Consider the following 15,139-nt stretch of genomic DNA (forward strand, 5'->3'; position numbering starts at 1 on the left):
AATGATTAAGCGTTTTCTATAACTTACAATGAAATATTCAGTGTGTATTAAATGTGTTTAATCTTATTCATGGGATCATGATTAGTGAACGAGCCCGATTTCAATCTTGCAGCCCACTGAGATGATGAAGAGACACTCACCAGCCTAGGTTGCCCATTACTGGTGTTAATGATCCCATAGTCACTATTTCAAAGAAGACCAAGGGAGTCCGCCTCAATGTCGCAGCTGCCGTAGTTGATGTTTATCCCCCAAATGACATCATGAAAGACACGAGCACATTTACTAACTGACCGATACATGACCACATTCACTACACTGACCAGTACATCAGCACATTCACTACACTGACCAGTACATGAGCACATTCACTACGCTGACCAATTACATGACCACATTGACTACGCTGACCAATTACATGACCACATTGACTACACTGACCAATACATGACCACATTGACTACACTGACCAATACATGACTACATTCACTATACTGACTGATACGTGACTGCATTCAATACACTTTAAAAGTATTTAAACAGCATAAAGCAGTTTCATAAAGAGGACAGTCTGCAACATCAGCTCTACACTCGGGTAACATGTTTAAAAATCACCTGTCACTGCAGAGAAATCTAACTTATCCTGGATCCCAAGTCAAATGGAAAAACTTGTATTGAAATGCAATATTTAAGGCTGATCAAGGCTGCTGCAGAATACAGGCGATTGTAGAATCATACAGTGCAGAAGGTCATCATTCAGCCCCTCAAGTCTGCACCAAACACAATCCCACTCAGGCCCTATTCCCATGCATTTATGCTGGCTAGTCCCCGGCACTAAAAGGCAACTTAGCATAGCCAATCTACCTAACCTGCTCATCTTTGGACTGTGGGAGAAAACCCACACAGACATGAGGAGAATATGCAAACTCCCCATGACAGAGAGTGACCCAAGCTGGAAATCGAACCCGGGTCCACTGCGCTGTGAGGCAACAGTGCTAACCACTGTGCCACCGTGCTGCCCTGATACTTAATAAACTTGCAGACTAGCGTATGGATATCCACATAGATTAGTTTGTGGTGGTACATTGTATTTGGAAAAGCACTTACCTGGAGTAGCCTCTCCAGTTGGTAAAATTTGCAATGCAGATCCTCAAAGTTGTTCTTGTAGAGCTCTCGGAGACCATAATCATACATGATCTTCACCAAGACACAGAACGCCTGCTCCTCTGGCATCTGTGAGAAAATTTTCATTCCACATATCATCAGTCCATGCGTTAGCTACAGAGGCCCCTGCATGCTTTAAGTGAAAGATATGGGAATTAAATTAAATGGTAGCACTCTGATATTTAACCAAAGAAGGGCAGATGTCAATAATAAACCCAATTACTTCACACCAATGTAATTTTCTATCACACAGAGTGCAGTCTGGGTGACCCTCAATCTTCCCATCTTAGTATTTCACTTTTCACAGCAGGAGACCCCAATTAAACAGAAACTCACTTAAAGATCAGCATCTGTTATGATCCACGTGTATGGATCTGAAAGAACATCTGTGCAATACTGATTTGAACGAGCATCTTTTAAGAAAAACATCCACAGGGAGTCTCAAAGTGCTTTACACAGTGAAGAATTGTTGAAATGGAGTCAATATTGTAATGTGGAAAGTGATACAGTGATCGACAATGCACACACGCAAAGATACGGGCAGCAGGCATGCACACACATATTGAGCAGTATGAAAAGAATGTGTACATTCACACTGAACTGTGTACACACACACACACTGGACGGTGTACACACACACACACACTGGACGGTGTACACACACACACACTGGACGGTGTACACACACACACACTGGACGGTGTACACACACACACACTGGACGGTGTACACACACACACACAGGACAGTACACACATACACACTGGACAGTACACACATACACACTGGACAGCATATATGCACACACTGGACAGTACACACACACACTGGACAGTACACACACACACTGGACAGCATATATGCACACACTGGACAGTGTACACACACACACACAGAGGACAGTGTACATGCACACACGTGGGACAGTATAGACGCGCATGGAACAGTGTGCATGCATACGCAACCAGACAGTGCGCACACACACTTACACTGGTCAGTGTGCATGTCCACACTCTGGACAGTGAGCACACACATATCGGACAGCACACACATATCCTAGACAGTGTGCTCACACACACACACCCCGGACAGTGCGCATGCTTACACATGCCGAGAGTGCGCATCGGACAGTGCATGCATGCAGACATGCTGAACAATGCACGCACACTCATATGCTGGACAGTGTGCATGCATGCACGCGCACACACACACACACAGGACAGTGCACATACACACACAGTGGGAAGTGCATGTGCACACTGGGCAGCGTATGTCCATTTTAAACACTAAGGTTCCAAATACAAGATAAACTGAAATAATGGTTAAAAATAAATGGATTGTGATTATCCAATTCTGTTGCCAGTTCTTCAGATCAGGGACTGCCACTGGGGATTCTGCAGGAATCAGTGCATTCATCATAACACCATCGGCAACACTGAGTAAGAGACACCTGCTGTAGCTTCCATTCACAACATTACTACATACTGCAGTTTCAGCGCCAGCTGGTCACCTTTCAAAGCTGAGGAGGAAAACTGGAGACATTGGGCAAGAAAGAAATGAATATCAGCATCCTCTCTTCAAGAAAAGAGTTCTCTTGCATCAAAACAGTGTGGAGAAAGGCACACAAGATCTATTTTCAGTGTGACAGTGTGGAAATACAAAAGCTTACTGCACACAGGTATGCAAGTCCCTATAAGGCTCTTGGACACAGTGCATGAGCTAGCTATGTCAAGCGTGGCTCAGTGGGCAGCACGAATCCTGTCCGAGTCAGTGGTTGTAGGTTCAAGTCTCAGTCCAGAAACATGAACACATAATGTAGGCTGATGCACCATAATGTCAGGATCAATGGACAAGGCACAAAATGGAAACACTGTCTGCTGTCCCAAAACAGACATGAACAATTCCAATGGCAGCTTTCAAAAACAGGGAAGATCCCGGGTGTTCTGGATAATATTTATCCCAAAACCAACATCACTAAATCAGATTATTTGGCCATCATCAAACTGTTGTGTGTGGTAGTTTGCTGTGCGCAAACTAACTGCCATGTTTCCTACTTTACAATGGCTGAACTCCTGACCAGGGTGGACTGTTATTACCTGGCATTCTGACCTCTACCTCACAGAAATTGAGCTTCAACTCTCAGCTTCCTCTTGCCTCCCCCTGGACCATGACCCCACGACCAAACATCAAACCATTCTTTCCAGGACTGTCACTGATCTCATCTCCTCCTCAGGTCTTCCCACAACTTCCAAGTCACAGCTCCAAATCCAGACAGCCCACTTCGGTTCAGCTTCATGTTCTCATCTGGACCTGGAAATATTTATCAATTTATCAATCAAGGGGCAGCACAGTAGCTAGCACTGCTGCCTCACAGCCCCAGGGACCCAGGTTCAATTCTGGCCTTGGGTGACTGGCTATGTGAAGTTTGCAGTCTCCCTGTGGGTTTCCTCGAGGTGCTCCGGTTTCCTCCCACAATCCAAAGATGCGAGAGTTAGGTTGACTGGCCATGTTAAATAGCCCCTTAGTGTCAGGGGGACTAATAGGATAAATAAGTGGGGTTACTGGGATAGGACTTGGGTGGGAATGTTGTCGGTGCAGGCTCGGTGGGCCAAATGTCCTCTTTCTGCGCTGTAGGGATTCTATGAACTTTGCTTCCATGTTCCATGCCTCTATCATCTTCATATGGTTTTTCCTTCCCTCCCTTGACCTGTCTCCACTTCTGGTAATAGACTGTCCACTAGTATCCATTACAACCCATCTTCTCTCACAACTATCTTGACTACAGCTCTTCACACCCCACATTCTGTAAGGACTCCATCCCATTCACTCAGTTCCTTCGTCTCTGCAGCATCTGTTCTGATGATGCCACTTTGGAATCAAAATGGCGCTGCTGATATGTCTTCCTTCTTCCTAAATTGTAGTTTTCCATCCATAGTGGTTGACAGGACTCTCAACTATGTCCGACCTGTCTCCCGCGCCACATTTCTTACCCCCTCCCTTCCCTCCCAGAACCCTTGTGCTTACTTTTCACCCCAGCAGCACCTGCATTTAAAGGATCATCCTCCGCATTTCTGCCAACTCCAGCACGATGCCACCACCAAACACATCTTCCCCTCACACCCCTGTCAGCATTCCACAGGGACCGTTTCCTCCAGGATACCCTGGTCCACTCCTCCGGGACACTCCTGGTCCATCACACCTAGTACCTCACCCCCTGCCCATGACACCTTCCCATGCAATTGTAGAAGATGCAATACTGCCCCTTTTTCTCTCCTGCTCACCATCCAAGGACTCAAACACACTTTTCAGGTGAAGCAGTGCTTGCACCTACACCTCCTTTAATCTGGTCTATTGCACTCACAGCTTCCAATGCTGTCTACTCAGCATTGGAAAGAACAATCGCAGGTTGGGTGACTTCCTGTCTCTTATCATTTCATCACACCAACCTGTTGTCATGTCCACAGATCTCTTCTTGGCCTGTTGCAATGTCCTAGTGAAGCCCAATGCAAACTGAAGGAAGAGCACCTCATCTTCTGATTAGCCACTTTACAGCCTTCCAGACTGAACATTGAGTTCAGCAACTTCAGAGCATGAACTCTCTTCTCCCCTCCTCATCTGCTTCATTTCCATTTTATTTTATTTTATTTCAGTTCATCTTATTTACTCAAATATATATAATTTTTATTTTAATTTCTTCAATCCTTTCATTTTTCCCCTCCCTTTCCATCTTTCCCCCTTCCCCCCACAATCTTCCCACCCCCAACCCCACTAAGGCCACGTGTCACATGTCTCCTTTGACACTCTGCTTACCTTTGTTCTGCCACTTACACATTCTGATCTCTTAATGGCTTCTATCAACAACCTTCTTAGCCACGATCAGCACCATTTCCATTCCCTGTGTCTTTTTGTCTATGACAGCTTTATCAATCCCCCTCACTATAACAGTATAAATCTCATCCCATTTTCTATTGTTTTCAGCTCTGTTAAAAGTTCATCCAGACCAAAAACGTTATTCTGTTCTCTCTCCACAGATTCTGTCAGAAACCCTTGCTGAGACTTTCCAGCACTTTGTTTTTGTTTCAAAAGTACTTCATTGGCTGTACAGCATTTTGGGGTTTTCCTGAGGTTGTGAAAAGAGCTGTAGAAATTCTTTCTCTTTGCTATCCTCATAAACAGAAAGATGTGCTTCTGGATTCTCTAATTCAGCAACTATTGACTGAAACCTTGAAGCATCTTCAGCAATCTTCTGGAGGCTAAGTGAAGGATGGCACAGATCAAAGCAAGGGGTTAGGGGCACAAAAATCTCAGAACTCTAGTCATTTAAGAGATGCAGACAGAGTTGTGCTCACAGTGGATTGCTCAGGTATCAAATGATGGGACAACCTCTCCAGCTGACTTTAGTGATAGCCAGTTGGTTCCTGAGGCAGTAGACCTACTCCCATGGTATATAATGCCATTCCTGGGAGAGTTGTTTGTCTATGTAAAAATACCAACAATGCTGCTCATACTGTAATGTGGAGATGCCGGCATTGGACTGGGGTAAGCACAGTTAGAAGTCTCACAACACCAGGTTAAAGTCCAACAGGTTTATTTGGTAGCACAAGCCACAGGCTTTCAGAGCACTGCTCATTCATCAGGTGAGTGAGAGTTTAAGACTTGATTACCTGTAAAGACTCGCATTCCAACCATTATTTTGTAAATTGAGCTGGTGTCTTTATATGCCCTGTTTGTGAACAGAACTCCCACTCACCTGACGAAGAAGCAGCATTCCTAAAGCTCATGGCTTGTGCTACCAAATAAACCTGTTGAACTTCAACCAGGTGTTGTGAGACTTCTTACTGTGCTCATACTGTACATAGGGGCTGCAAAATCCTGTAAATAGGCAATATAGGCCCACACATGGAATTAGCTTGTGGGGTCACAATAAGATCGAAGATGCTGAGTGTTCAATTCACATTTTGTGGCTTAGGCAGTAAACGTAGCTGAAATGACCAGACAGGAGATTACTCCATCCGTTCAGCACCCAAAACTACTAAAGTAGGTCACTCAGGCCCTCCAAGCCTGCTCTGCCATTCAATAAGATCATGGCTGATCTGATTGTAACCTCCACATTCTGCCCTTTCACCCCCTTGCTTCTCAAGAATCTATCCACTGCTGCCTTAGAGATAGTGAAAGACTCTGCTTCCTTTGAAGAAGAGAGTTCCAACGACTGACAACCCTCTAAGAGAAAACATTTTTCCATACCTCTGTCTAAACTAAATGGCCCTTTATTTTTATACAGTGACCCCTAGTTCTAGAATCTCCCAAAAGAGGAAACATCCGCTCCATGTCCACCCTATTGGGACCCTTCAAACAAGGGAACGCTTGCACGTCTTTAAAGTTTTCCACTGCCTCTTGGATCTCTCAGTGTGCTTTGCAGCTAATGGAATATTTTTGAAGTCTAGTCACTGTCCCTGTGTAGGAAATGTGGCAGTCAATACATACACAGTTCCCGTAAACAGCAATGTGAAAATGAGCCCATAACCTATTATAGTGATGTTTGCTGTTTATGGTATCTTGTTGTAAGTAATTGTCTGCTGCAGTTTCTCCTTAGCTACAGTAGCTGCATTGTAAAAGTACTTGATTGGGGGTGACACACAATGGCAGATCCTGTATAAGCGTACGTTCTTCTTTATTTTTATCTGCTACAACTCCTCACCCTCCCAGCCTGCAAATTTCAGGTTGGAAGTTAATGTGATAAAAGTGAGCACCTTCTCACATGAAACATAATGGAGTAAGTTTCAGCCTAGGCTGCTTGACCATTGCAGAATTCAGTCTTGCTCTCCCATAATTGGCTTCCTGCCCAGCCAGACATGTGAACAGTGATTGTGGCAAAAGGCTGGAAGTCCTTGCTGCAGTATCATATGTTGTAGCACAATCATCTCTCATATTCAAGACAGTCTACTCACATGTAACAGAAGAACAGCAGCGAGGAAAGACTGGCCCTGGCAATAGCCAATGTCCTCATCATACACAGAATAAGCCTGTGGAGAAGATAAAACAACAATGAAAATCAAGGCTCGGTCACAAGCTGTACAAACACTGCTCCCATGGTTAAACAATGTTTAACAAAATAGTACATTTACACCCTCAAATCCCATGGTTTTTAAAGTTAGAGGCAGCAGAGACACCCTCTGTTAGGATACTTTGTCTAACCAAGTCACTCATGAAATCACAATGATTTCAGCAACACTGAAGTTTAGAGGCAACCATACTTTTTTAATCTGCAGTGATGTTTTATTGCAAAATAAACTTCTTATTTGAGAAAGCAATCTTTGTGGATCTAAGCAGACAAATTGCGTGTGTGTTTTATGAGTGTGCACACATGCACATGTATGATGGTGTGTGATTGTGCAAATGAGTGAGAGTGCATGAGATTGTGTATGCGAGAGTCTACCTGAGAGCAAATGTGTCTGGAGCGTGCATGAGAGAATGTGTGCATGAGAGAGAGACAGTGTGTGTATGCGCACGTGTGTGTATGAGTATTTGTGGGTGTAAGTGTGTGTGCGTTGGTGCATGCGAGAGCATGTCTGTTTCTAAGGGTTCTGCCATTTATACAGTAAATGGCAGAACCCCTAAGAGTATTGCAAGGCAAAGGGATCTGGGTGTACAGGTACACAGGTCACTGAAAGTGGAGAAGGTAGTCGAGAAGGAATACGGCATTCTTGCCTTCATCGGCTGGGACATTGATTTTAAAAATGGGCAAGTCATGTTGCAGCTTTATAGAAGCTTAGTTAGGCCGCACTTGGAATATAGTGCTTATTCTGGGTGCTGCACTACCAGAAAGATGTGGAGGCTTTGGAGAGGGTACAGAAAAGATTTACCAAGATGTTGCGAAGATGGAGGGCATTAGCTATGAGGAGAGGTTGGAGAAACTTGGTTTGTTCTCACTGGAATGGCAGAGGTTGAGGGGTGACCTGATAGAACTCTACAAGATTATGAAAGGAATGGACAGAGTGGATAGTCAGAAGCTTATTCCCAGGGTGGAAGAGTCAATTACTAGGGGGCACAGGTTTATGGTGAGAGGGGCAAGGTTTAAAGGAAATGTACGAGGCAGATTTTTTTACACAGAGAATAGTGGGTGCCTGGAATTCGTTGCCAGGGGGAGGTAGTGCAAGCGGATACGGTAGTGACTTTTAAGGGGCATCTTGACAAGTACATGAATAGGATGTGAATAGAGGGATATGGTCCCTGGAAGGGTAGGGGGTTTTCGTTAGGCAGCATGGCGGTGCAGGCTTGGAGAGCTGAAGGGTCTGTTCCTGTGCTGTAATTTTCTTTGTTTTTGCATGCATGTGTGTGCAGACGTATATGTGTGTGTGTGTATGTGTGTGTGTGCAGGTGTATGAATATGTGTGTGTGCGTGTGTGTGAGAGAATGTGGGAGGGGAGGGGGGTGTGTGTTGTGAGAGACTGTGTTTTGAATGTTAGTTTATGCCTGTGAGTGTTGGTGTGTGCTTCAGAGTGTGCATGTGTGGGTCCAAAGACGTGCAGGTTAGGTGGATTGGCCATGCTAAATTGCCCCTTAGTGTCAGGGGGATTAACTAGCGTAAATGCATGGGGTTATGGGGATAGGGCCTTGGTGGGATTGTGGTTGGTGCAGACTCGATGAGCTGAATGGCCTCCTTCTGCACTGTAGATTTCAATGTTTGCACGCATGTATGTAGATGTTTCTGTGTGTTAAGTATTTGTGTGTATATAAGGTCATGCACGTTTCTTCTCTCTGGTGAAGATGGGCCATACCCACATCATGAAGATGGGCCACACAGCTGTGGAAGTAATGCATCTTTTCAGGACAACTTACATTTATATAGTATGTTCAGTGTGGGACAATGTCTTTAGGCATCTCACAGGGGCACAATGAGACAAAACTGGACACCAAGCTAAGAATTAAATATTCGGAGGGTTAACTAAAACCTTGGCCAAAGGTGTGGGTTTTAAGTTGCACTGACATTGCAGTAGAGACTGACAGAGTGTAACACTGCTGCAAGTGCTGACTTTCAGCTGAATGTTTAAAAATGTGGCCTTGTCTTTATCTGATAGCGATGTAAAAGATCCCAACGCAGGGGAACTTCCTCTCCAGAGTCCTAAACAACATGTACTCCATAATCAGCATCATTAAAACATAAGAAAAGGGTTTTGATTCTCAGTTGTATGTGCACCGATTGGCTATCTTGTTACATACTTTACAACAATGATTACACTTTAATCATATCTTCAGCAGGGTTGGTTCTAGTCATCACCACATTGTGGGACCTTGCTATATACCAATTAACTGATGTGTTTCTTATATTGCCACACTGATTACATTTCAACACTACTTCATTAGCTATCTGTAAATGCATGTAGTACGAAGCTCTGTAAAATAGTCATCTTCATGCAAGCTACTGGGTGCAAGATCCCTCTGCCCTCTAATTCTACATCTGATAATTTATATTTGAGTCTTAAAGAAGTTCATGAAGATTTGAAACTATTGGCGCAGGCTTAGTGGGCTGAAGGGCCTGTTCCTGTGCTGTATTGTTCTTTGTACTGACTTGACAGCAGAATTTATAGACATAGCCCACCAAAAGGGGACTTATTTTGCTCTGTTTACACAATTTCAGAGGCTAATGCTCTGGGTCCATGGGTTCAAATCACACCATGGCAGCTGATGGAATTTAAATTCAGTTCATAAAATCTGGAATATAAAGCTAGCCTCACTGATGGTGACGATGAAACTATCATCGATTGTTGTAAAAACCCATCTAGTTCACTAATGTCTTTTAGGGAAGGAAAGCTACTATCCTTACCTGGTCTGACTTACATATGACTTCAGACCCACAGCAATGTAACACTTAACTGCCCTCTGTCATGGCATAACAAGCCACTCAGTTCAAGGGTAATTAGGATGGGTAATAAATGCTGGCCTCGTCAACGATGCCCACATCCCATGAAAGAATAAATAAAAAGCAATGTTCATTAGGTTTTGAATGATGAATATGTCTGTGAAAGTATTAAATAGAACTGCTCTGTGTGTGTCTCTTTGTGAATTGAAAACAATCAGTAAATAACAGAGACACTTTCCAAAGACTGAGCACTGTCCTAGCAACTTCAGAATAACGCATGGGCCCCCATCAATTGAGCCAGGATACATGCCTCAAATCAGTCACACCGAGCCGTCACTTAGCAAAGGTTCAATACACTGTTTGATTGTGATGGCCAGGTACCTCATGTAAGGAACCCCTTCAGTTAAAAGTTACACAAAACTTTATAAACCACAGTTTAGGTGCAGGCTGGAATACTGTGTCTGATTCTGGGCACCACACTTTATCATAGAATCACAAAATAGTTGACAAACAGGAGGTGGTCATTTGGCCCATTGTGTCTGTGCTAGTCCACGGCAAGAACAACTTAACTAGTCCCACTCAGTCTGTCCCTTCCTCATAACCCTGCAAATCCTTTCCTCAGGAATTATGTAATTCCCTTTTGAAAGCCATGATTGAATCTACCTCCACATTCTCAGAAAGTGCTTTCCAGATACCATTCACTCGCTGTGCAAATCTCCCTCCAACACATTCTCAGACAGTACATTCCAGATCTTAACCACTCACTGCACAAAAAAAAGTTTCCTCAAGTTCCTCATTATTTCTTTTGCCAATCACATTAAATCTGTGTCCACTAGTTTGTGACCCTTTGACCAATCAGAGCAGGAGACCAAACACCACCATCAAACCTTCTCTCAACACTCTCTATGTGAAGGAGAACAACTCCAGCTTCTTGAATCTATCCCTGTAACTGAAGTCACTCGTCTCTGGAACCAGTCTCATTAATCTTTTATTCATCCCCTCTTAAGTCTTCATGTCCTTCCTAAAATGTAGTACCCAGAATTGGACACAAGCTGAAGCTAAATTAACATTTGATAAAGGTTCATCAGAACTTCCTTGTTTTTGTATTCTACACATTGATTTATAAATCTCAGGTTCCTATCTGACTATTAAACTCTGCTCTCAACCAGCTCTGATAACTTTGATAGTCTATGAACAAATACCCCCAGGTCCCTCTGCTCCTACATCTCCTTTGGAATTGTGTCTTTTATTTAATATTGTCTTTTTTTGTTCTTCCAACCAAAATGCATCACTTCCCACTTCTCTGGACACGAATGCCCTTCCACCAACCTATATCCTTTTGACATTTATCCTCTTCACAATACTTCCAAGTTTTGCAACATCTTTTGAAATTCTGCCCTGTACACGCAATCCTCCAGACCATGAAACAACAGTTCACTGTTAATCCCTGTTTCCTGCTACTTGACCAATTCTGTACCTGCATTACTACTTTCCCTTTAATTCCACTGGCTTCAAGTTTGCTGGCAAACCTTTGTGTGATATTTTAACCAATACCTTTCGGTAGTCCATGTACAATGTATCAGCCACATATCCTTAACCAGCTCTCTGACCTCATTACAAAAACTCAATCAGGTTTTTCACACAGCCGGTAGTTAGGATCCTGAGTGCACTGTCTCAGAGTGTGGTGCAGGCAGATTCAATCATCACTTTCAAAAGAGAACTGAACGATCCTGAAGAGAAAAGATTTGCAGGGCCAGAGGGAAACGATGGGGTGAGGGACTAGATGAATTGCTATTACCATGGCAATGTGGACAGATGGACTGAATGGCCTCCTTCTGTGCTGTAACCATTCTATGATTCTAATTTGGTTAAACATGACTTGCCTTTAACAAATCCATGCTAGCTTTCCCTAATTAATCCGCACTTGTCCAAGTGTTAAGTTTGTCCAGCACAATCATTTTTGAAGGCTATCGTACCATTGAGGTTAAATGGACTAACCTATTGGATTTGTCCTTACAACCTTTTTTTAAACAAGGGTGTAACATCCGCAATTCTCCAGTTCTCTGACATAATCCCCATAAACACGGAGGTTTGGAAGACAACAGCCGGAGCCTCCATAATATTCATTCTTCCTGCAGTAATTGGGATATATCCCATCTATCCAGACTGACTTTTTTACTTTGATGACAGTTAACTTTTCAAGAAATATACATTGTTTTTTACCTATTTTTTCCTATCCAATTTTGGTCCTTCTGAACTGCCACATTGGCAATATGCTGTTCTCTAGTGAAGATAAATGTAGGGTATTAATTTAGTAATCCACGCATGTCCTCTTTCTCATTAAAAAGATCTCTGTTTTGACTCTTTATTGGCCTAACCTTTCTTTTTGAAACCCTTTTACTATTTGTGTTTTAAAGATTAGGTTATCTTTCATGTTAGCCACCAATCTGTTCTCATATTCTCTCTTTATCCATCCTATTCTCTGTTTGAGATATCCATTTCATTTTCTATACACATCTGATTCTTACGAGTATCATGAACTTATATTTGCCACAAGCCTCCTTCTTCTGTCTCATTTTAACCCTTGCATTTTTAGTTATTCAGGGATCTTTAGTTTTGGGTCCCCTTCCATTTCTTTCATCGGAATGTGCCTTCCCAGTTCACAAATCATTCCCTCTTTAAATACCTTCCAATGTTCAATTACAATTTTAGCCTCCTAATTGTTGATTCTAATTCCCCCGGACAAATTTCTTTTCAACTCACTGGGGATAAACCAAGTAAGTATTTGTGGTCTTTATCTATAAGTATTCCAAACTTGATATGATCACAGTTCCACAAATGCTCCTCCCACTGAAACATGCTTCACTTTGTTCCTCAGATCCAGATCCAGATCCAAAAGTACTTCCTTCTTTGTTTTGCTGGGAAACGTACTCTTGTACAGATTTAACAGATTTCCCCTTCAACTCTGTCCTTTACACTGTTACTATCCCAATCTAAGAACATAAGAAATAGGAGCAGGAGTAGGCCATCTGGCCCTTCGAGCCTGCCCCGCCATTCAATAAGATCATGGCTGATCTGTCGTGGCTCAGTTCCACTTTCCGGCCCTCTCCCCATAACCCTTAATCCCCTCTCTTATCAAAAACCCATCAACCCACTTCTTGAAAATATTTAGCGAGGCAGCCTCCACCACTTCAACGGGTAGAGAATTCCAGAGATTCACCACCCTTTGAGTGAAGAAGTTCCTCCTCAACTCCGTTCTAAAACGCCCCCCCTTTATCTTGAGGCTGTGCCCCCTAGTCCTACTGTCTTTTTTCAGTGGGAAGAGTCTCTCCACCTCTATCCTATCCATCCCATTCATCATCTTATACGTCTCAATGAGATCTCCCCTCATTCTTCTAAACTCCAACGAGTACAAGCCTAGTTTATTCAGCCTCTCCTCATAGTTCAACCCCCTCAACTCCGGTATCAGCCTAGTAAACCTCCTCTGCACTCCCTCCAAGGCCAAAATATCTTTGCGCAGGTGCGGCGCCCAAAACTGCACACAGTACTCCAGCTGCGGCCTCACCAATGCCCTATACAGCTGCAGCAAGACCTCCCTACTTTTATATTCAATCCCCTTCGCTATGAAGGCCAGCATCCCATTCGCCTTCCTGACCACCTGCTGGATAATTGAAATCCCCATGTCAGTATTGTTCAAAATGACTATAAAGCATTTTCCTTTTGTCTTGTTTTTGGATTAGATTAGAATAGAAAGAATGGCATAGAAGGATGCCTTCTAGCTCATCATGTTTATACGAGCTCATTCAAAGAACAATCAGAATATTGCCTCTCCTGCTCATTTGTTTTATTTTACCAAGGCTAATGATGATGGGATTGTCAGGAAGCAGGAAAAGCATGAGGAAGTGACTGACATTATCAAATAAAGTCCTTTAATATCTGGTGACTGAGTGATTCAATGCATTTCCTCACCTCTCACTGCCAGATTCACCAATATCAATCCAAGTAGTTTCTTGGTGATGCCAGTATGGCTTGCCAGCTAAATACATTCAACATACTGCTAAACAGTAGGATGAGAAGCACCTCAGGTGAAAAGAAAGTTAAAAATGCTGTAAAAGTATGAAGGAACAAAGGAAGTGTTGCAAAGGAGTGCCCCAGGGGTCAGTGCTGGGGCCTCAGCTTTTTACCACTTATATAGATGATCTGGAGGAGGGAACCGAGTGTAGGGTGTCGAAATTTGCTGATGACACCAAGATTGGGGGAACGGCAAATTGTGCGGAGGGTGTGGAGAGTCTGCAGAAGGATCTAGATAGGCTGGGCGAATGGGCCAGGAACTGGCAAATGGAATTTAATGTTGGCAAGTGTGAGGTGGTCCACTTTGGTAGGAAGAATGGTAGGAAGGACTATTACTTACAGGGTGAAAAACTGCAGCAGGCGACGGTGCAGAGGGACCACGGGGTCCTTGTGCATGAGTCGCAAAAACCCAGCTTGCAGGTGGTCAGGAAGGCAAATGGGATGCTGGCCTTCATAGCGAGGGGGATTGAGTATAAAAGTAGGGAGGTCTTGCTGCGGCTGTATAGGGCATTGGTGAGGCCGCAGCTGGAGTACTGTGTGCAGTTTTGGGCGCCGCACCTGCGCAAAGATATTTTGGCCTTGGAGGGAGTGCAGAGGAGGTTTACTAGGCTGATACCGGAGTTGAGGGGATTGAGCTATGAGGAGAGGCTGAATAAACTGGGCTTGTACTCGTTAGAGTTTAGAAGAATGAGGGGAGATCTCATTGAGACGTATAAGATGATGAATGGGATGGATAGGATAGAGGTGGAGAGACTCTTCCCGCTCAAAAAAGACAGTAGGACTAGGGGGCACAGCCTCAAGATAAAAGGGGGGCGGTTTAGAACGGAGTTGAGGAGGAACTTCTTCACTCAAAGGGTGGTGAATCTCTGGAATTCTCTGCCTGTTGAAGTGGTGGAGGCTGCCTCGCTAAATATTTTTAAGACGCGGGTTGATGGGTTTTTGATAAGAGAGGGGATTAAGGGTTATGGGGAGAGGGCGGGAAAGTGGAACTGAGCAGCGACAGATCAGCCATGATCTTATTGAATGGCGGGGCAGGCTCGAAGGGCT

General features: G+C 43.7%; 1 protein-coding gene across 4 annotated transcripts in view; it reads right to left on the reverse strand.

Annotated features, from left to right (window-relative positions):
- rabgap1l (RAB GTPase activating protein 1-like) overlaps nt 1-15,139 on the reverse strand; it is a 462,369-nt gene that overhangs the window by 159,854 nt on the left and 287,376 nt on the right. For all 4 annotated transcript variants that reach the window (XM_080196010.1, XM_080196008.1, XM_080196011.1 and 1 more), the window contains 2 exons: nt 7,110-7,184; nt 1,105-1,230 (listed from right to left, as the gene is read on the reverse strand). In XM_080196010.1, coding sequence (XP_080052136.1) covers nt 1,105-1,230; nt 7,110-7,184 — 201 coding nt within the window. The remainder of the gene's footprint in view (nt 1-1,104; nt 1,231-7,109; nt 7,185-15,139) is intronic.

The sequence above is a fragment of the Carcharhinus amblyrhynchos genome, chromosome 9 (assembly GCF_965287045.1).
Source record: "Carcharhinus amblyrhynchos chromosome 9, sCarAmb.v2.hapA, whole genome shotgun sequence".
Taxonomy (NCBI): domain Eukaryota; kingdom Metazoa; phylum Chordata; class Chondrichthyes; order Carcharhiniformes; family Carcharhinidae; genus Carcharhinus; species Carcharhinus amblyrhynchos.